This window comes from Pongo pygmaeus, chromosome 15 (genome assembly GCF_028885625.2).
Source record: "Pongo pygmaeus isolate AG05252 chromosome 15, NHGRI_mPonPyg2-v2.0_pri, whole genome shotgun sequence".
In the NCBI taxonomy this organism is placed as follows: Eukaryota; Metazoa; Chordata; class Mammalia; order Primates; family Hominidae; genus Pongo; species Pongo pygmaeus.
In genome coordinates, this window is record NC_072388.2 from 19,377,224 (window position 1) to 19,395,551 (window position 18,328).

At 42.8% G+C, this 18,328-nt stretch overlaps 1 protein-coding gene across 6 annotated transcripts in view; it reads left to right on the forward strand.

The window, feature by feature from the left end:
• The window catches only part of RPGRIP1 (RPGR interacting protein 1), a 66,465-nt gene that overhangs the window by 46,719 nt on the left and 1,418 nt on the right, over window positions 1-18,328 (forward strand). For 3 of the 6 annotated variants that reach the window (XM_063651406.1, XM_054448255.2, XM_054448257.2), the window contains 4 exons: window positions 3,059-3,162; window positions 11,461-11,653; window positions 13,520-13,604; window positions 16,599-16,729. In XM_063651406.1, coding sequence (XP_063507476.1) covers window positions 3,059-3,162; window positions 11,461-11,653; window positions 13,520-13,604; window positions 16,599-16,729 — 513 coding nt within the window. Of the gene's footprint in view, window positions 1-3,058; window positions 3,163-4,582; window positions 4,673-11,460; window positions 11,654-13,519; window positions 13,605-16,598; window positions 16,730-18,328 lie in introns of all 6 variants that reach the window. The other 3 variants (XM_063651405.1, XM_054448256.2, XM_063651404.1) reach the window with 2 other exon arrangements.

Here is an 18,328-nt window from a genome sequence, read left to right on the forward strand (position 1 = left end):
TCTGGTTCTGACAGTGGTCACAATAGTGGTTACTCCTAGGAGAAGGGGAAGAGGGCTATCAGGAAAGGACACCCTTTGGGCATCTGGAGTGCTACCAATGTTCTATTTCTTGGCTGAATGGTGATAGAGATGTTCATTTTACAACAATTTAATAAGTTGAACATTTATATTTCATGGGCTTTTCTATGTGCTTGAAAAATTTAATAATGAGAGGAAAAATATAAAGGTAGATATGGAAATATTATGAAAAGGGAGTCTTTACTACTTAAAAAAGCTTTTTTTCTAAATCTCTAGAAGCATTTCATATATATATATATATATATATATATATATATATATATATAAACTTTTTTTTTTTTTGAGATGAAGTCTGTCTCTGTCGCCCAGGCTGGAGTGCAGTGGCACAATCTCGGCTCATTGCAATCTCCGCCTCCCAGGTTCAAGCGATTCTTCTGCTTCAGCCTCCAGAGTAGCTGGGACTACAGGCGTGCCCCACTATGCCCGGCTAATATTTGTATTTTTAGTAGAGGCTGGGTTTCATCATGTTGTCCAGGCTGGTCTCGAACTCTTGACCTCAAGTGATCCACCTGCCTCAGCCTCCCAAAGCGCTGGGATTACAGATGTGAACCACCACGCCTGGCCTAAAAGTATAATTTTTAAGCTTTCGAATGTATTTGGCATAACTTAAATGGGAAGAGCTAAAAGCATAATTTTTATGCTTTTGAATGTATTTGGCTTAACTTCTTAAATGGGAAAAGCATAATCAATTTTTCTCATGAGAAGGATAATTTTTCTATTGATTGTGTAATCTGATTTTTCCATCAAAGTTTACTCAATGGAAGGAAGGTTAACAAGAATAACCAAGCCCAAAATTTCCCAGAGCCAAATTTACATGACTGGCAAGAAATCCTGGTTATAAGAGAACAATTCCATTCTTATGATTTGCAGACAATGGAATATTATTTAGTCATTAAATAGTGGAATAAATAGTAACACTGTATCTAGATAGCTTCAGTGTATCCAGACCTGAATGCGGGGTTCCACTTATCTCCATACTCCCAATTTACATTTCTTCAGGTATCTGATTGAGTATAATCTATATCCACTAGCTTTTTCTCCTTGCAGAATGTGAAATATGGGACCAGAAGGTAATCTAAACCTCATGTACTATATGGTCATCTATTTATAGTCATAAATAATAAGACTATTTCTGTGGAAGCCTAATTGTTAGTTATTGTTTTAATATCACTGTTCTCCATGAATTTCAAAAGATCAAGACTGGCCAGGCACGGTGGCTTACACCTGTAATCTCAGCAGTTTGGGAGGCAGAGGCGGGCAGATCACCTGAGGTCAGGAGCTTGAGACTAGCCTGGCCAACATGGTGAAACCCCGCCTCTACTAAAAATGCAAACATTAGCCAGGTGTGGTGGTGGGTGCTGGTAACCCCATCTACCTGGGAAGCTGAGGCAGGAGAATCGCTTGAACCTGGGAGGCAGAAGTTGCAGTAAGCCGAGACCATGCCATTGCACTCCAGCCTGGGCAACAAGAGCAATACTCCATTTCAGAAAAAAAAAAAACTCAAAACCACCAGTTAGTACTCGCAGGAAGCTAAAATCTGCATGGTTTCAGATGTCTGAGTGGAGCTATCGGAGGCAGGATGCTGTAGTTGTTGAAAAAGAAGCTTATTAATCTTTTAGACAAAGATCTAAGGGTCTTAGGTAAAGGCCATCAAGAAATGAAAAGGGCCTGATTTTAAGGCCATTTCCACATATGTAGACAAAGTCTTGTGTCTTTTAGCAGCCTTTGCTTTTGCTGCCCCTCAGACCTTTTCCCTTTGAGACCTCAGTGAAACAGACAAACCAAGACTTTGAAATTTTACAGAAGAGGCACAGCTTGCCATCCAGTTATCTAATGCTGTGTAACAATCTACTCCCAAACTTAATGACTTAAAACAATTATCATTTATTTGGTTCACTACTCTGTTAGGCAGGTCTCATGAAGATGGCTCATTTCTCCTCTCTCAATGTGGCATTAGATGGGGTAGCTCAGCTAGGGGGCTGATGGGTTCAACTGGCAAGATAGCTCACCCTACTAGCTGATCAGGTGGTCCTGGCTGTCAGTGGTTGCTTGGGCTTCCTCACAGGTTGGTAGCTGAGTTCCAAGACAGCAAGGTACAAGTCCATGGCATTTTTGTATTCTGGCCTTAGAAGTCACATAGCATCACTCCTACCATACTCTTTCAATTGAGACAGTCCAAAAGATCCACCTTAGTTGAAGGGGAGTGGACAAAGACTGCATCACTCAATAGGAGCAGTGTCAAGGTCAGTTGCATTGTAAGCAGAGCATGTGGGATAGGAGAGACCATTTGAGGCCATCTTTTTTTTTTTTTTTTTTTTGAGACAGAGTCTCTTGTCGCCCAGGCTGGAGTGCAGTGGCTCGATCTCGGCTCACTGCAACCTCTGCCTCCCGGATTCAAGCAACTCTCCTGCCTCAGCCTCCTGAGTGGCTGGGACCACAGGAGTGCGCCACCAAGCCAGGCTAATTTTGCATTTTTAGTAGAGATGGGGCTTCACCATGTTGGCCAGGCTGGTCTAAAACTCCTGACCTCAGGTGATCCACCTGCCTCGAACTCCGGAAGTGCTGGGATTACAGGCGTGAGCCACCGTGCCCAGCCAGAGAGGCCATCTTTGGAAAATACAATCTGCCCCACCCAATTGCACAGCTTTACCTCAAGCTTGGCCATTTTCTTCAGCCCCCACAAAAGGACTTCCTTTCTTCCTCCCTTACTCTCACCCTTCCTTCCTGTCTTCCTTCCTTTCTTCCTTTCTGTTTTTCCTTCTTTCCCTTTCTTTTTTTGAGAAGTGAATCCTGTATGTTTGGCAAGCTTCTGAATAAGTGTACCTTTGAAAAAGAGGGTTTGTTTGATTCTTAGTAAGTGAAGGCAAAATCTAGACACTCGGAACTAGTGACCAGACAGTGGATTGGAGATGTGTGTGCTGGGTCTTTTCTTGGGCTAGAGTGCTTTGAAACAGTTCTATAACTGCAACCTCTTCTCTAGCAGATAAAGAATCCTCTGAACAAGGTTCTGAAGTCAGTGAAGCACAAACTACAGACAGTGATGATGTCATAGTGCCACCCATGTCTCAGAAATATCCTAAGGCAGTAAGTACACTGGAGTAATCATTGCATATGAGATAAGACTATAAATAATGACAGTGGCCAGGCATGGGGGCTCACGCCTGTAATCCCAGCACCTTGGGAGGCCGAGGCAGGCAGATCACCTAAGGTTGGGAGTTCGAGACCAGCCTGACCAACATGGAGAAACCCCATTCCTACTAAAAATACAAAAAAAATTAGCCAGGCGTGGTGGAGCGTCCTTGTAATCCCAGCTACTCAGGAGGCTGAGGCAGGAGAATTGCTTGAACCCGGGAGGCAGAGGTTGCGGTGAGCCAAGATCACGCCATTGTACTCCGGCCTGGGCAACAAGAGCAAAACTCTGTCTCAAAAAAAAAAAAAAAAAAAAAGCAATAATGACAGTGCGCTTAGCGGCCACACAAGTGAAGGGCAATCCAGTTTTAATGAAGCTGATGGAAAATGCAAATTGTTTAGTTAAATTTATGTTTCATGTGAATGAAGGTCGAAGGTCGGCTGGTACAGTCAGATAAAAGGATCATTTTCTTGAGATAGTGTAAATGATGACTTGCTTCAATGCTTCTATCTGAATCCTTTGCCTCTTCTTACTCCCATATCCTCCATTGTGTCCTGTAATTCATGCCCAGCCTGAATGGTACCCCTGGCTTTAAGTCCATCTAAGCAGAACGGGTTTGCTTTGGGAGATGGAGTCTGGAAGAGAGGATAGGATTCTTCATGGGAGGGCTCATGGAGATCATTCCATTTCTGCTGTTTTTTACTCAACCTGTAATTATCTATTAAACAGTTCAGCCTCAAAGCTCTTTCAGAACTAATTTAAGAGACACACATCAAAAAAAGATAAAAAAGAAAAAAAAGCCGGGCGCGGTGGCTCACGCCTGTAATCCCAGCGCTTTGGGAGGCCAAAACGGGTGGATCATGAGGTCAGGAGATCGAGACCATCCTGGCTAACATGGTGAAACCCCGTCTCTACTAAAAATACAAAAAAATTAGCCTGGCATGGTGGCAGGCGCCTGTAGTCCCAGCTACTCGGGAGGCTGAGGCAGGAGAATGGCGTGAACCCAGGAGGCAGAGCTTGCACTCCAGCCTGGGTGACAGAGCGAGACTCCGTCTCAAAAAAAAAAGAGACACACATATATTAATAAATATCCACACGTATATTCAGTAATCATTGTGTTCTAACCTTGTAGGTTACACATGAGGTAGAAAACAATTACTCTTAAGCCACTGCTGCCTGGCACATTTGTAGGTCCTCAGTTAATATTTGTTGAGTGAGTGACTGAATGAAAGATTCAGAGCGAATTGATGATTATGAACTTCATTAGAAACATTAAATAAGAATGTAGGATGACCTAAAACCAAGGAGGTAGATTGTGTAATATAAAGTCTGTTGTAAGAAATCAGAAAAGGGAATTTATGGTTGCTTTTGCAGAGGTTGGAAAACTCTTCCTTGAAAGCTGGAACTTGTGCTGAAGAATTGCAGGAAAATGAAGGATATTGGAGTGAGGAGAAACAACTCAAAGTCAGTAGACTTAAACACTGAATATAACACATAGTTCAATTTCAGCCGAGGTGTGGCGGCTCACACTTGTAATCCCAGCACTTTGGGAGACTGAGGCAGGCAGATTGCTTGAGGCCAGGAATTCAAGACCAGCCTGAGCAACATAGCAAGACAACTGTCTCTACATAAAATTTAAAAACTAGCTAGGCGTGGTGGCTCACATCTGTAGTCCTAAGTATTTAGGAGGCTGAGGTGAGAGGATTGCTTGAGCCTCAGAGTTTGAGGCTGCAGTGAGCCATGATCTTGCCACTGCACTCTAGCCTAGGTGACAGAGAGAGACCCTGTCTCAAAAACAACAGCAACGACAAAACCAGTTAAGTTTCTCTTCGTCTGAACTTTTATCTAGCATATCTTTTTTTAGATATTATGTAGTTAATATACTGACAAGTGTTTGTAAGACAGATTGCAGCCACAGAATGTTGGAATTAGATAACACTTAGATATTACCAAGGTAAAGAAGATTAAATGATCTGTGCAGGGTTATTGAGTTAGTGAAAGAGCTGAAACTCCAGTTGAGGTTTTTAAACTGCACCACTTCTCAAGTAACCAAAAAAGCAGCCAGCTGATCAGCAAACTCATCTTGAACTGTAACAAGCCAGCCAGATTCCATTAAAAACCTTACCTAAATTAAAGGCTCCTAAGTAAGATATCCTTTTAGAAAACTTCCTTGTGTGCCCCAAAGTGTTACTTGAGAAATTAAATATGAAAAAGGAACCTATCTAAGCAAAAAATTAGTGTTATTATCAAGTTAAACTTACAACACGGGCACATATATATTAAATTATTGTTGTATTCCAAAATGTCTAGGCATGAAAGGTAGAGGGGGTTGAAAGCTTAGAGTCAAAACTTGAGTTCTGTCACTCCTCTGCCTGGGGTCAGCTGGGATAAATGGAAATGCAGTAGAGTGTAATGTTTAAGAGCATGGAGATTTGGTTGAGACAATGATTTAGATCCCAGCTCTGCTACTTACTAGATATACAGCTTTGAGAGAGTTTTTAAACCTCTGTTAGGCCTTGTCTCCTTATCTGTAAAATGGTAGTATTAAGTATACTCATCTGATAGTGATGTGGCAAGATTAAAATAAGGGTTTAATACAGTGCCTGAGACAAATTAAGCCCTAAATGATAGTGATGATGAGTGTGATGATACTAGTAGTCTCATTTCTCTGACCTATTGGAGTTCTCAATGTTAAGTTGTTTTTTTTTTTTGAGACAGAGTCTTGCTCTGTCACCCAGGCTGGAGTGCATGCAGTGGCACAATCTCGGCTTACTGCAACCTCTGCCTCCCAGGTTCAAGAGATTCTCCTGCCTCAGGCTCCCGAGTAGCTGGGACCACAGGTGTGTGTCACCACGACCAGCTAATTTTTGTATTTTTAGTAGACACGGAGTTTCACTATGTTGGCCAGGCTGGTCTCAAAGTCCTGACCTCAGGTGATCCACCCACCTCGGCCTCCCAAAGTGCTGGAATTTACAGGTATGAGCCACTGCGCCCGGCCTAGGTTAAGCTTTTTTTTTTGGAGTCTCTTTCTGTCACCCAGGCTGGAGTGCAGTGGCACTATCTTGGCTCACTGCAACCTCCGCCTCCTGGGTTCAAGTGACTCTCCTGCCTCAGCTTCTCAAGTAGCTGGGACTACAGACACACGCTGTCACGTCCAGCTAATTTTTTTGTTTGTTTTGAGACCTAGTCTCGCTCTGTCGCCCAGGCTAGAGTGCAGTGGCGCAATATTGGCTCACTGCAAGCTCCGCCTCCCGGGTTCAAGCGATTCTCCTCTCTCACCCTCCCGGGTAGCTGGGACTATAGGCGCGTGCCACCATGCCTGGCTAAATTTTTTGTATTTTTAGTAGAGATGGGGTTTCACCGTGTTAGCCAGGATGGTCTCAATCTCCTGACCTCGTGATCTGCCCACCTCGGCCTCCCAAAGTGCCAGGATTACAGGCGTGAGCCACCGCGCCCGGCCTGCCTCTTCTTAACAGTTACTAATGAGGAGGGAGCAATCATTTTCATTTGCTCTACGGCCTTATATTACTGTTTCTTTAGCAATAGTGAATATCGAGAACCTCAAAATTTTTTCTCTTATCGTGTTAATTTCAGGTGTCGGGGATTTCCTGACCCTTATATATGCCAGGTAGTAAGTTTTAGCAGCCCTGCCCCCCAGCCAAATTAGGTGGCACATCTGAGCTAATAAGCCAAAGCGTGTTATCTGGCACTAATCCTTGCAGGGTTTCTGCCAGGAAGTTCAAATGAGTTGATATATATTTCAATGGTTAATATTACTAATTGCATACTTTTTTGCTGTTCAGTCCCAATAAAATTACACAATGGAATTAGCTCATGTAAAGAAAGTATTCTGAATCCAACAAAAAATATTAGATTGAACCATATATTGTCATACTCATAGATAAAAAATGGTTGACAATTGTCAGTTCTGTATAGTCCAACCTAATATGAATGAATAAAACATCTGTGTATTTGGATCAAATTTTAATCTTATTCATCCTCCCATTTCACCATTGTTACCAGAATAAACTTGATGTCGTCTGCATGGACTTCTGATTATTGTCCGAGGATTATTAGCAAGTTTTAAAAATTTGCCGGGTGTGGTGGCTCACGCCTGTAATCCCAGCACTTTGGGAGGCCGAGGTGGGCGGATCACCTGAGGTCAGGAGTTCGAGACAAGCCTGGCCAACATGGTGAAACCCTGTCTACAAAAATACAAAAATTAGCCGGGCATGATGGCGGGTGCCTGTAATCCCAGCTACTCGGGGGGTTGAAGCAGGAGAATCGCTTGAGCCCAGGAGGTGGAGGTTGCAGTGAGCCAAGATCGCACCACTGCACTCCAGCCTGGGCAACAGAGCCAGACTCTATCTCAAAAAAATTGTTTTTGTTTTTTTTTTAACTAGCCAGGTGTGGTGGCTCACGCCTGTAATCTTAGCACTTTGGGAGGCCGAGGTGGGCGGATCATGAGGTCAGGAGATCGAGTCCATCCTGGCCAACATGGTGAAACCCCGTCTCTACTAAAAATACGAAAATTAGCTGGGCGTGGTAGCACGTGCTTGTAATCCTGGCTACTCAAAAGGCAGAGAAAGGAGAATCGTTTGAACCAGGCAGTTGGAGGTTTCAGTGAGCCGAGATGGCGCCCCTGCACTCCAGCCTGGCGACAGAGCAAAACTCAGTCTCAAAAAGAAAAAAAAGAAAAATAATTTTAGAAGTACGGGAAGGTGCTATGTAATGTTTATTTAGTTTTACTCTTTTTTTTTTCTTTTTTGGTAATGTTATGAAACATGTATTTTTCAATCAATAATGTTTTGGGGTTCTATCCATGTCGATATATTTAGCTTTTTATAGTTCTTTCGTCTTAACTGCTGATTGATATTGCATTAAAATAATACATGACCTTTCGTTTAGACAGAACTCTAATGGGTAATGATTGAGATTTCATACTGTGTGCCAAGTGCTTGATATTCATGACTCTCTCGGGCTTCACAGCAGCCTTATGAGTTATTCTTTCCTTCAAGTAATTATGAAGTGCCTGTTTTAATAACTGCCAGCTCTGTGGGCACAAAATGGTGGATAAGACAGACTTGGTCTCTTCTGTCTTGAATCTTACATACTACTGAGGGAAAATATGTACGTCAGTGAGCAAATAAGTAAAGCAGATAGCTCTGAGATTCTAAGTACTATGAAGGAAATAAATAGGGCGATATAATAACAATGGGAGGGGTTGAACTAGGATAGGTGTTAAGGAAAGAGTTCTCTGAGGAGGGGACGTTTGAACTGAAATCTGAAGAATGAGAAGGGAAGAGCTACCCATATACTGGGTAGACTGTACTCATCTCAGGCAAAGGAATTGGTAAGTGTAAAGGCCCTGAGGTAGGAAAGAGTTTGATTTACCTGAGGAGTGGGAAATCAAAAGAAAATTAAAGTTTCTCTTGCACACATGTATATTATTATACCCCCACCCCCTTTCAAAGGAGGACAGTGAAGTCTAGGGAGAAGGCCTTGCTCAAGGTAATGTTTAATACAGTTTTACTGAGTGTATACTATGTGCCAGGCATTGTGCCAGGCACTAGATACTCGGTATAGACTTTAATGGGGCCGGGTGCAATGGCTCACGCCTGTAGTCCCAACACTTTGGGAGGCCGAGATGGGTGGATCACTTGAGGCCAGGAGTTTGAGACCAGCCTGGGCAACATGGTGAAACCCCGTCTCCACTGAAAATATAAAAATTAGGCATGGTGGCACATGCCTGTTGTCCCAGCTACTCAGGAGGCTGGGGCAGGAGAATTGCTTGAACCTGGGAGGCAGAGGTTGCAGTGAGCCAAGATCGCACCGTTGCACTCCAGCCTGGACGACAGTGCTAGAGTCCATCTCTCAATAAATAAATACAGATTCCCAGGAGCCAGTCTAGACAGTCTGATATAACACAGAGGCTTTTATACATTTTTTGTAGCAATCACTGTGAGAAATACATTTCTGCAGTATCCAATACTCTTATAAAAGAACAAAGTTTCAAGAAACCAGGCTTACTATTAACATTTGCCACGCATTCTCCTATTCCACTATATACTGTCTTAACCTGTCTATCCTATCCTATTGTTTCTTTTTTAAAAAGCTAGTGAAACCCACTAATCTGACCCATCAAAGTGTCAAAAAAACCAGATTTTTGAAAACACTGTATAGTCAATAGTTTTCTTGATGTGTGGGAGAGTTGGATGTTGTGGGAGGGTTATAAAGATAAACGTCAAATATCTTTTTTTGTTTGTTTGTTTTTTGAGACCCAGTCTCACTCTGTTGCCCAGGCTGGAGTGCAGTGGCACTGCAACCTCCGCCTCCTAGGGTCAAGCAATTTTCATGTCAGCCTCCCGAGTAGCTGGGATTACAGGCATGAGCCACCATGCCTGGCTAATTTTTATATTTTTAGTAGAGATGGGGTTTCACCATGTTGGCCAGGCTGGTTTCGAACTCCTGACCTCAGGTGATTTGCCCACCTCGGCCTCCCAAAGTGCTGATATTACAGGTGTGAGCCACTGTGCCCTGCCAAATATCTTCATTTTTAAGAAGCACCCCAGATGATTCTGATGCAGAATCATTGAGAGATCTTGCCTGCTGAATTTCTTAGGCGCAGGCACAGGAGCTCCACTTGCTTTCTAAGAGAAGAAAAGATGGGGTAAGAGCCGGTCTTTGGAGAAGTAAGGGCATTGGCCTGGCCAGCTAGTGAAAAGAAGCATACAGGAGGGCACTCACAGATGGAGGGGAGAGAGCTATGGCTGGTAGGGAACCATCCTGGATTGACTCATTACTGGTGTCACAATACTGACTTGCCTGCCACACTGTGGAAGGAAGAGACTTCTGTTGGCCTTGGTGTACTTCTGGAAACCTCCTCCTGGTATCCCTGAGGCCAACATGGACACAGGGACAATCAAAAGAAAGGACAGGGTGATGGCAGCGACTGTGAAGTGGGATTGAAAATATTGGAGTTCCTGGCCGGGTGCAGTGGCTCACGCCTGTAATCCCGGCACTTTGGGAGGCCGAGGTGGGTGGATCACGAGGTCAGGAGATCGAGACCATCCTGGCTAACACGGTGAAACCCCATCTCTACTAAAAATACAAAAAATTAGCTAGGTGCAGTGGCGGGCGCCTGTAGTCCCAGCTACTCAGGAGGCTGAGGCAGGAGAATGGCGCGAACCCAGGAGGCAGAGCTTGCAGTGAGCCGAGATCGCACCACTGCACTCCAGCCTGGGTGACGGAGGGAGACACCATCTCAAAAAAAAAAAAAAAAAAGACTAGAGTTCCTGTGGGAGGGCAGGGTGGTCTGGTGGCCTCCTCAGTGGCGTGCACTTGGGTGGGCACAGGAAGCCCTGGGCAGCTCTTTGCTATAGTGGCTGAAGCAGCTACTGAATCTCCAGTATCAGTCAGGAGGTCTTTTAGGTCCTAACCTCAGGAAAATACTAGCTTGGTTTTCATTAAGAAAGTTGTGGCCAGTTGCAGTGGCTCATGCCTCTAATCTCAGCCACTTTGGGAGGCCGAGGTGGACAGATTGCTTGAGTCCAGGAGTTCTAGACCATCTTGGGCAACATAGCAAGACCATATCTCTATTAAAAAAATAAAAATAATTGTCCCCATGTGGTGGTGTACCTGTGGTCCTAGCTACTTGGGTGGCTAAGGTGGGAAGACTGCTTGAGCTCAGGATGTCAAAGCTGCAGTGAGCCATGATCACACAACTGCCCTCCAGCCTGGGCAACAAAGCAAGACTCTGTCTCAAAAAAAAAAAAAAAAGTTGAAAAATAGCTGTTTAGAAATTTATTTATTTGTATATAACCATCGGTTATAAGCGCAATTTTGCTGCATTGATATAGTCCACTGTGGTGAAGCCTGGAGCAACGCACATTGTTCCCACCAAGCAACCTCCCATCATCCACCCTCCCCCCTGCTCCGAATCAGACTTTTTTTATTCTTTCTATACTTGAAGATGACTGAGAAAGGCTGTCCTGGAGAAATGATCCACTGGACTGTGAGAGAGAAGAGCTGGGTTCTCTTTATAAATTTCCTATTGATTAACTATGGCAATTAAGTCAAGTTGTCTTTTGATGCCAGTTTTACCTATAAAAGGATTCTCAGGGAATAATATAATAGATAGGTTATGCCTATGGTTGATTTCTAGAGAGTACCGTAATGTGTTAATTGGATGGTGTATAAGCACTTGGAGCCTCACTAACCTTTAGGAACTAAATAAACATTTTCCTTATCAGGATTCAGAGAAGATGTGCATTGAAATTGTCTCCCTGGCCTTCTACCCAGAGGCAGAAGTGATGTCTGATGAGAACATAAAACAGGTGTACGTGGAGTACAAATTCTACGACCTACCCTTGTGGGAGACAGAGACTCCAGTATCCCTAAGGAAGCCTAGGGCAGGAGAAGAAATCCACTTTCACTTTAGCAAGGGTGAGGCATCCTGTGTGGTTATTGGGGTGAGGAAGTCTGATGAACATTGAGACTGAGGGTCAGAATTACTCTGGATTTTTGTGGGGTGAATCCAGCCATTTCACTTTATTATTTTATTGTTCAAAGTATTGTGTGCATATGGTTTAAAAACATCAAATGGGGTAAACGTTTTACATTAAGCAGTCCTTTGTTCCACCTCTTCACAAATCATTTCCCCTGTACCCACCCTTCCTCAATCCACCACTTTCCACATTTCAGCTATATTTATTTTTACTTTTTGAGGTGGAGTCTCGCTCTGTTGCCCAGGCTAGAATGCAGTGGTGTGATCTTGGCTCACTGCCACCTCTGACTCCCAGATTCAAGTGATTCACGTGCCTCAGCCTCCCAAGTAGCTGGGATTGCAGGTGTGCGCCACCATGCCTGGCTAGTTTTTTGTATTTTTAGTAGAGGCGGGGTTTCACCATTTTGGCCAGGCTGGTCTCAAACTCCTGACCTCAAGTGATCTGCCTGCCTTGGCCTCCCAAAGTGCTGGGATTATAGGTGTGAGCCACCAAGCCCATCCTTTCTCAGCCATTTCTTCTGTTATTTACCTCCATCATATTTCTGAGTATTGATTTTTGTTCTTCCTCTTTTCCTGTTTTTTGTTTTTGTTTTTGTTTTTTTGAGATGGAGTCTGAACATGTTGCTCAGGCTAGTTTCAAACTCCTGGACTCAAATGATTCTCCTGCCTCAGCCTCCTGAGTAGCTGGAATTACAGGCGTGAGCCACCATACCTGGCTTCTGAGTAACATTTCTATTGCAATCTCCTGATTCACTGGCTTTAGACTTCCTATCTTGGACCTTAAATGTTAGCTCTTTTGCACTACACTCATGTCCCTTTCATTCCCATTATAATTGTATCATAATTTTTATTTAAATCCATTTACATTGGTTCTGTTATTATGGATATGTAAATATTAATTCTTGTAGAATCAAGTAGTATGCAATGATTATACTTCTTTTCACGTATTTTTTGCAGCTATTTTTCATTTGCCTTATTTTCATTATACATATTGTAATTATTTTCATGTCCTTCAACAGCCTTCCCAAATTTTAAAATAATCAAACCTGTCAAATTATCTACTCATCCATTTTTTTCCTGAAGACCTCTCTCCATCCTCTTGTTCTGCTCTAGCCCACTGTTTCATTATTACTGCTGCTCATGGAGAATATGATCAAATTCTCTCCTGTATCAGATTTCTTATCTCCTGGTTATCCTCTAATTTATTTTCTTATTTTAATGGATCATCTTCTCAGTAGTTTTTAAAGAAAGGGCATATCATAAGTGAAAATTTGAGAAAGTCATGCATGAAATCTTTTTTTCCTACCCTCATATTTGATTCAAGTGTGGAAATCTTTTTCATTCAGAATTTCAAAGGAGCCTGGGTGCAGTGGCTCATGCCTGTAATCCCGGCACTTTGGGAAGCCAAGGCGGGCAGATTACTTGAGGTCAGAAGATGGAGACCAGCCTGGCCAACGTGGCGAAACCCTGTCTCTACTAAAAATGCAAAAATTAGCCAGGCATGGTGGGGTGCACCTGTAATCCCAACTACTCGGGAGGCTGAGGCAGAAGAATTGCTTGAACTTGGGAGATGGAGACTGCAGTAAACCAAGATCACGCCACTGTACTCTAGCCTGACAGAGTAAGAATCTGTCACACACATACACAAATGATTTTCAAAGCAGTTGGTCCATGTTATTCTAGATCTAGGCAAGGAGTCTGATCTTTTTATGAAAACTACCATGAATACCACTTATGGAAGTCTTGGGGCTCACACTGCAACAGTATATATGATTCTTTGCTTTTTTCTCTTACCCTTAATACAGTAATAGACCTGGACCCACAGGAGCAGCAAGGCCGAAGGCAGTTTCTGTTCGACATGCTGAATGGACAAGATCCTGATCAAGGACAGTAAGCATCTGCTTTCCACTTTGAAACAAAGGAGATATTGAGACGGAAATTCAACAGTTTGAGTTTGGTTTTTTGCTGATGCTGAATATTTTAATAACTTTTTTGAGTTAATTTACTCTTAATGAATTTCCTATGTACTTGAGTATAATTTATGTTTGTGACTACCTAATCCATTACCTAATCTTATAGGTTATTTATTTATTTATGTATTTATTTATTTTTGAGACAGGGTCTCACTCTGTCGTCCAGGCTAGAGTGCAGTGGCGCGATCTTGGCTCACTGCAACCTCCGCCTCCCCAGGCTCAAGGGATTCTTGTGCCTCTGCCTCCCAAGTAGCTAGGGTTATAGGCATGTGCCACCATGCCCGGCTAATTTTTTGTGTTTGTAGTAGAGATAGGGTTTTGCCATTTTGCTCATGTCTGGTCTCAAACTCCTGAGCTCAAGCGATCTGCCCTCCTCGGCCTCCCAGAGTGCTGGGATTACCAGCGTGAGCCACCGTGCCCAGCCCATAATCTTATAGGTTTAGTTCATTTCTCACCTGTGCCAGCCTGATGGGCCCTTTTTTTGTAGCAGCAGTTTACTTGAATATTGACAATGCCCAAATGGAATGAACAAAAGGTGTTAACATTCTTTTTTTTTTTTTTTTTGAGACAGAGTCTCACTCTGTTGTCCAGGCTGGAGTGCGGTGGTACAATCTTGGCTCACTGCAACCTCCACCTCCTGGGTTCAAGTGATTCCCCTGCCTCAGCCTCCCAAGTAGCTGGGATGACAGGTGCATGCCACCACGCCTGGCTAATTTTTGTATTTTTAGTAGAGACAGGGTTTTGCCATGTTGGCCAGGCTGGTCCCAACCTCAGGTGATCCTTCTGCCTGAGCCTCCCAAAGTGTTGAGATTACAGGCGTGAGTGACCACACCTGGCCAACAGGAATTTTTTGATGTTGACATAACTAAGTAAATTTTAGATCTCCTTTAAAGCTTTAGGAAAGCTGGTTGTCCTTATTATTCCAATAATCTGAAGAAGGCCTCCTTTTAGAGTTTCCAGATAAAATGTGGGACATACTTATCCTAAAAAAAATTATTTGGTCGGGTGCGGTGGCTCACATCTGTAATCCCAGCACTTTGGGAGGCCGAGGCGGGCAGATCGCTTGAGGCCAGGAGTTTGAGACCAGCCTGGCCAACATGGTGAAACCCCATCTCTACCAAAAAAACAAAAAAATCAGCTGGGCGTGGTGGCACATGCCGGTAATTCTAGCTACTCAGGAGGCTGAGGCATGAGAATCATTTGAATTTGGGAGGCGGAGGTTGCAGTGAGCTAAGATTGTGCCACTGCACTCCAACCTGGGTGACAAAGCAAGACTCTGCCTCTGAGGAAAAAAAAAAAAGTTATTTGTTGTTTAGCTGAAATTCAAATTTAAATAGGCATATGGTTTTTGTTTTTGAAATATGTTGTCTGTACCACCTGTGCATGTGTGTGCATAAGAAATAATATGGGGCTGGTGTTTTATCTTATTTTTAAACTTTTTGTTTGTTTGTTTGTTTTAGAGACAGGATCTCACCACGTTGCCCAGGCTGGTCTTTCGGCTCCTGGGCTGAAGCAGTCCTCCTGCCCAGCCTCCCAAAGTGCTGGGATTACAGGCATGAGCCACTGTGCCCGACCTGGTGTTTTAATTACTTTTTGAAAGGCCCAATACTTTTGTTTCATCGCTTTTACTTTGTCTTTGGTTAGTCATAGAAAGAACTGAAAAAGGAGCCAGATGAAATAAACAGTGACTCTGACTTCAGCATCACTGTGGGCTTAAACAGATGTAAGCTTACAGAGAACTTTTGGAAATGGAAAGTGATTTGGTTCTTTCCTTTCTGTGCTAATGTTAAATTTAGCTTTCACTTTTTTCCCCAGTATTTCCAGAACTCTCTCTTCCTTTATTCCCTTACAGTGATAATCATTTTCTACTCAATTTTAGATTCGACTGGTATTACCTTTGGCTTTCTTTTTGCCAGTATGGTCTAGCAGACAGAACAGGCTTTGTAATCAGACCAACCTTGTTTTTATTCCAGACTCTTTGACTTACTAGCTCTTTGATCTTTCTGATATTACTTAATTTGAAGGCTCTTGTGAGAATAAAATTGAGATAATATAGTTTACATAAAGCACTTGGTATTGTGCCCGGACATCGTAATGCTAGTTATCATCCCTTTCCTGTGCAAATTGGGATGAGGGAGTCAGCATTATCACTTTGCATTGTTGAAGTTCTCAATAAGGACATAGAAACATAGTTACAAATGAATATTGCCTAATGGGCTGAGAATGGATCCCTTTAAAGTAATTCCTTTGTTTCAGTTTAATCATATTTAGCTGTGCTTTTAAGAGCTTGAATTTTTAGTCCTATTCCTGGCACTCTGTGTTAGCTACCAATATTTGCTTTTAAAAATTAATAAAAATATGAAAAATCAAGAATAGGCAAATCCAGAGAGACAGAAAGTAGATTAGTAGTTCAGGAGCTAGAGAAGGAGAATGGGGAGTGACTGCTTAATCAGTACAGGGTTTCTTTTCTTTTTTCTTTTAGAGACGGGGTCTCGCTCTGTCACCCAGGTTGAAGTGCAGTGGCATGATCACAGCTCACTGCATCCTTAACCTCCTGGGCTCAAGTGATCTTACCTCAGCCTTCCAAGTAGCTGGGACTATAGGTGTGTGCCACCATGCTATAAAAAATTTTTATTTTTATTTTTTTTTGTAGAGACGGGGTGTTCCTATGTTACCCATGCTGGTCTTGAACTCATGGGCACATCCCGTGATGTTCTCTCTTCTAAAAGGACTGTTACTGCTTAAATTATACCAATTCCTGACTTTTTTGCTTATTGTTATTTTGTAAAATGGAGGCAAGGGAAAAGTGATTCAGAGAAGACGTTGTATTGTTTATGATTACTTTTATCCTTATTTTATTTTTGAAGCATTGAGTATCAACAGTGCTGAATTAAATGCAATTTCTTTTTAGTTTAAAGTTTACAGTGGTAAGTGATCCTCTGGATGAAGAAAAGAAAGAATGTGAAGAAGTAGGATATGCATATCTTCAACTGTGGCAGATCCTGGAGTCAGGAAGAGATATTCTAGAGCAAGAGCTAGACAGTGAGTCATTTTTTCTTCAGTTCTAATTATTTCTAAGGAAATCATCCTAATAGTGAATATATTTTATCTTCAATACATAATTATCACTATGAAGTTGATGAGACACAAAGTGGATTGAAATCTTATCGCTACAACTGTATTTATTTCTGGATCCAGCATTAAAGTAGTCAGTTGTGTATTTTAACCCCCATATACCTGATTACAACTAGAATTGATTTTGAATCTACAATGTTTGAAAAGGGGATTTTTAAAAAGACAAGTTATTTTCATTTCAAATTTATACCTCAGAATTTTGGACCTCTCTTGAGCATGTTTGTATAGGCAGCCGATACCCATTCTTTATGTTATCATGCATCCAGTCTTTTTTTTTTTTTTTTGAGCTGGAGCCTCACTCTGTCGCCCAGAGTGCAGTGGTGTGATCTCAGCTCACTGCAACCTCCGCCTCCCAGGTTCAAGCTGTTCTCCTGCCTCAGCTTCCTGTGTAGATGGGATTACAGGGCTGTGCCACCATGCCTGGCTAATTTTTGTATTTTTAGTAGAGACCGTGTTTCACCATGTTGGCCAGACTGGTCTCGAACTCCTGACCTCTAGTGATCTGCTTGCCTTGGCCTTCCAAAGTGCTGGGATTGCAGGCGTGAGCCACTGCACCTGGCCCATCTTGTCTCTTAAAAAGACATCAACTGTCTCCTCTTTCCTCACATCCACTGGTCATTAAGTCTTATCCATTCTATTTGTGAATTGACTATGCTCTCCTTACTATAATTTCTTTCTTTTTCTTCTTTCTTTTTTTTTTTTTTTTTTTTTTTTGAGACAGAGTCTCGCTCTGTTGCCCAGGCTGGAGTGCAGTGGTGTGATCTTGGCTCACTGCAACCTCCATCTCCCAAGTTAAAGCGATTCTCCTGCCTCAACCTCCCGAGTAGCTGGGACTACAGGCACCTGCCACCACGCCAGCTAATTTTTTGTATTTTTAGTAGAGATGGGGTTTCATCATGCTGCCCAGGCTGGTCTCGAACTCTTGGACTCAAGCACTCCACCCTCCTTTGCCTCCCAAAGTGTTGGCATTACGGGCATAAACCACTGCGCCCAGCCTCCTTACTATAATTTCTTTCTTTTTTTTTTTTTTTTTTGAGATGGAGTCTTGCTCTTGTTGCCCAGGCTGGAGTGCAATGGACCGATCTCAGCTCACCACAACCTCTGCCTCCAAGGTTCAAGCGATTTTCCTGCCTCAGCCTCCCTAGTAGCTGGGATTACAGGCATGAGCCACCACGCCCAGCTAATTTTGTATTTTTAGTAGAGATGGGGTTTCTTCATGTTGGTCAGGCTGGTCTCAAACTCCCAACCTCAGGTGATTCGCCCCCCTCAGCCTCCCAAAGTGCTGGGATTACAGGCGTGAGCCACCGCGCCCGGCCATATAATTTCTAAACTGGTCTTCCTGCCACTGGTTTCTTCCACCCCATTTCCATCTACTATAGTAAATGTTTCTACATAATAAATTTGATCACTGCCTTCTTCTTAAATCCTTTTACAGTTTGCTATAGATCAGCATGTTTTAAAAACATTTGTATTTGAGTACTTTTAGTTGGGACTGCGCTGTCCAGT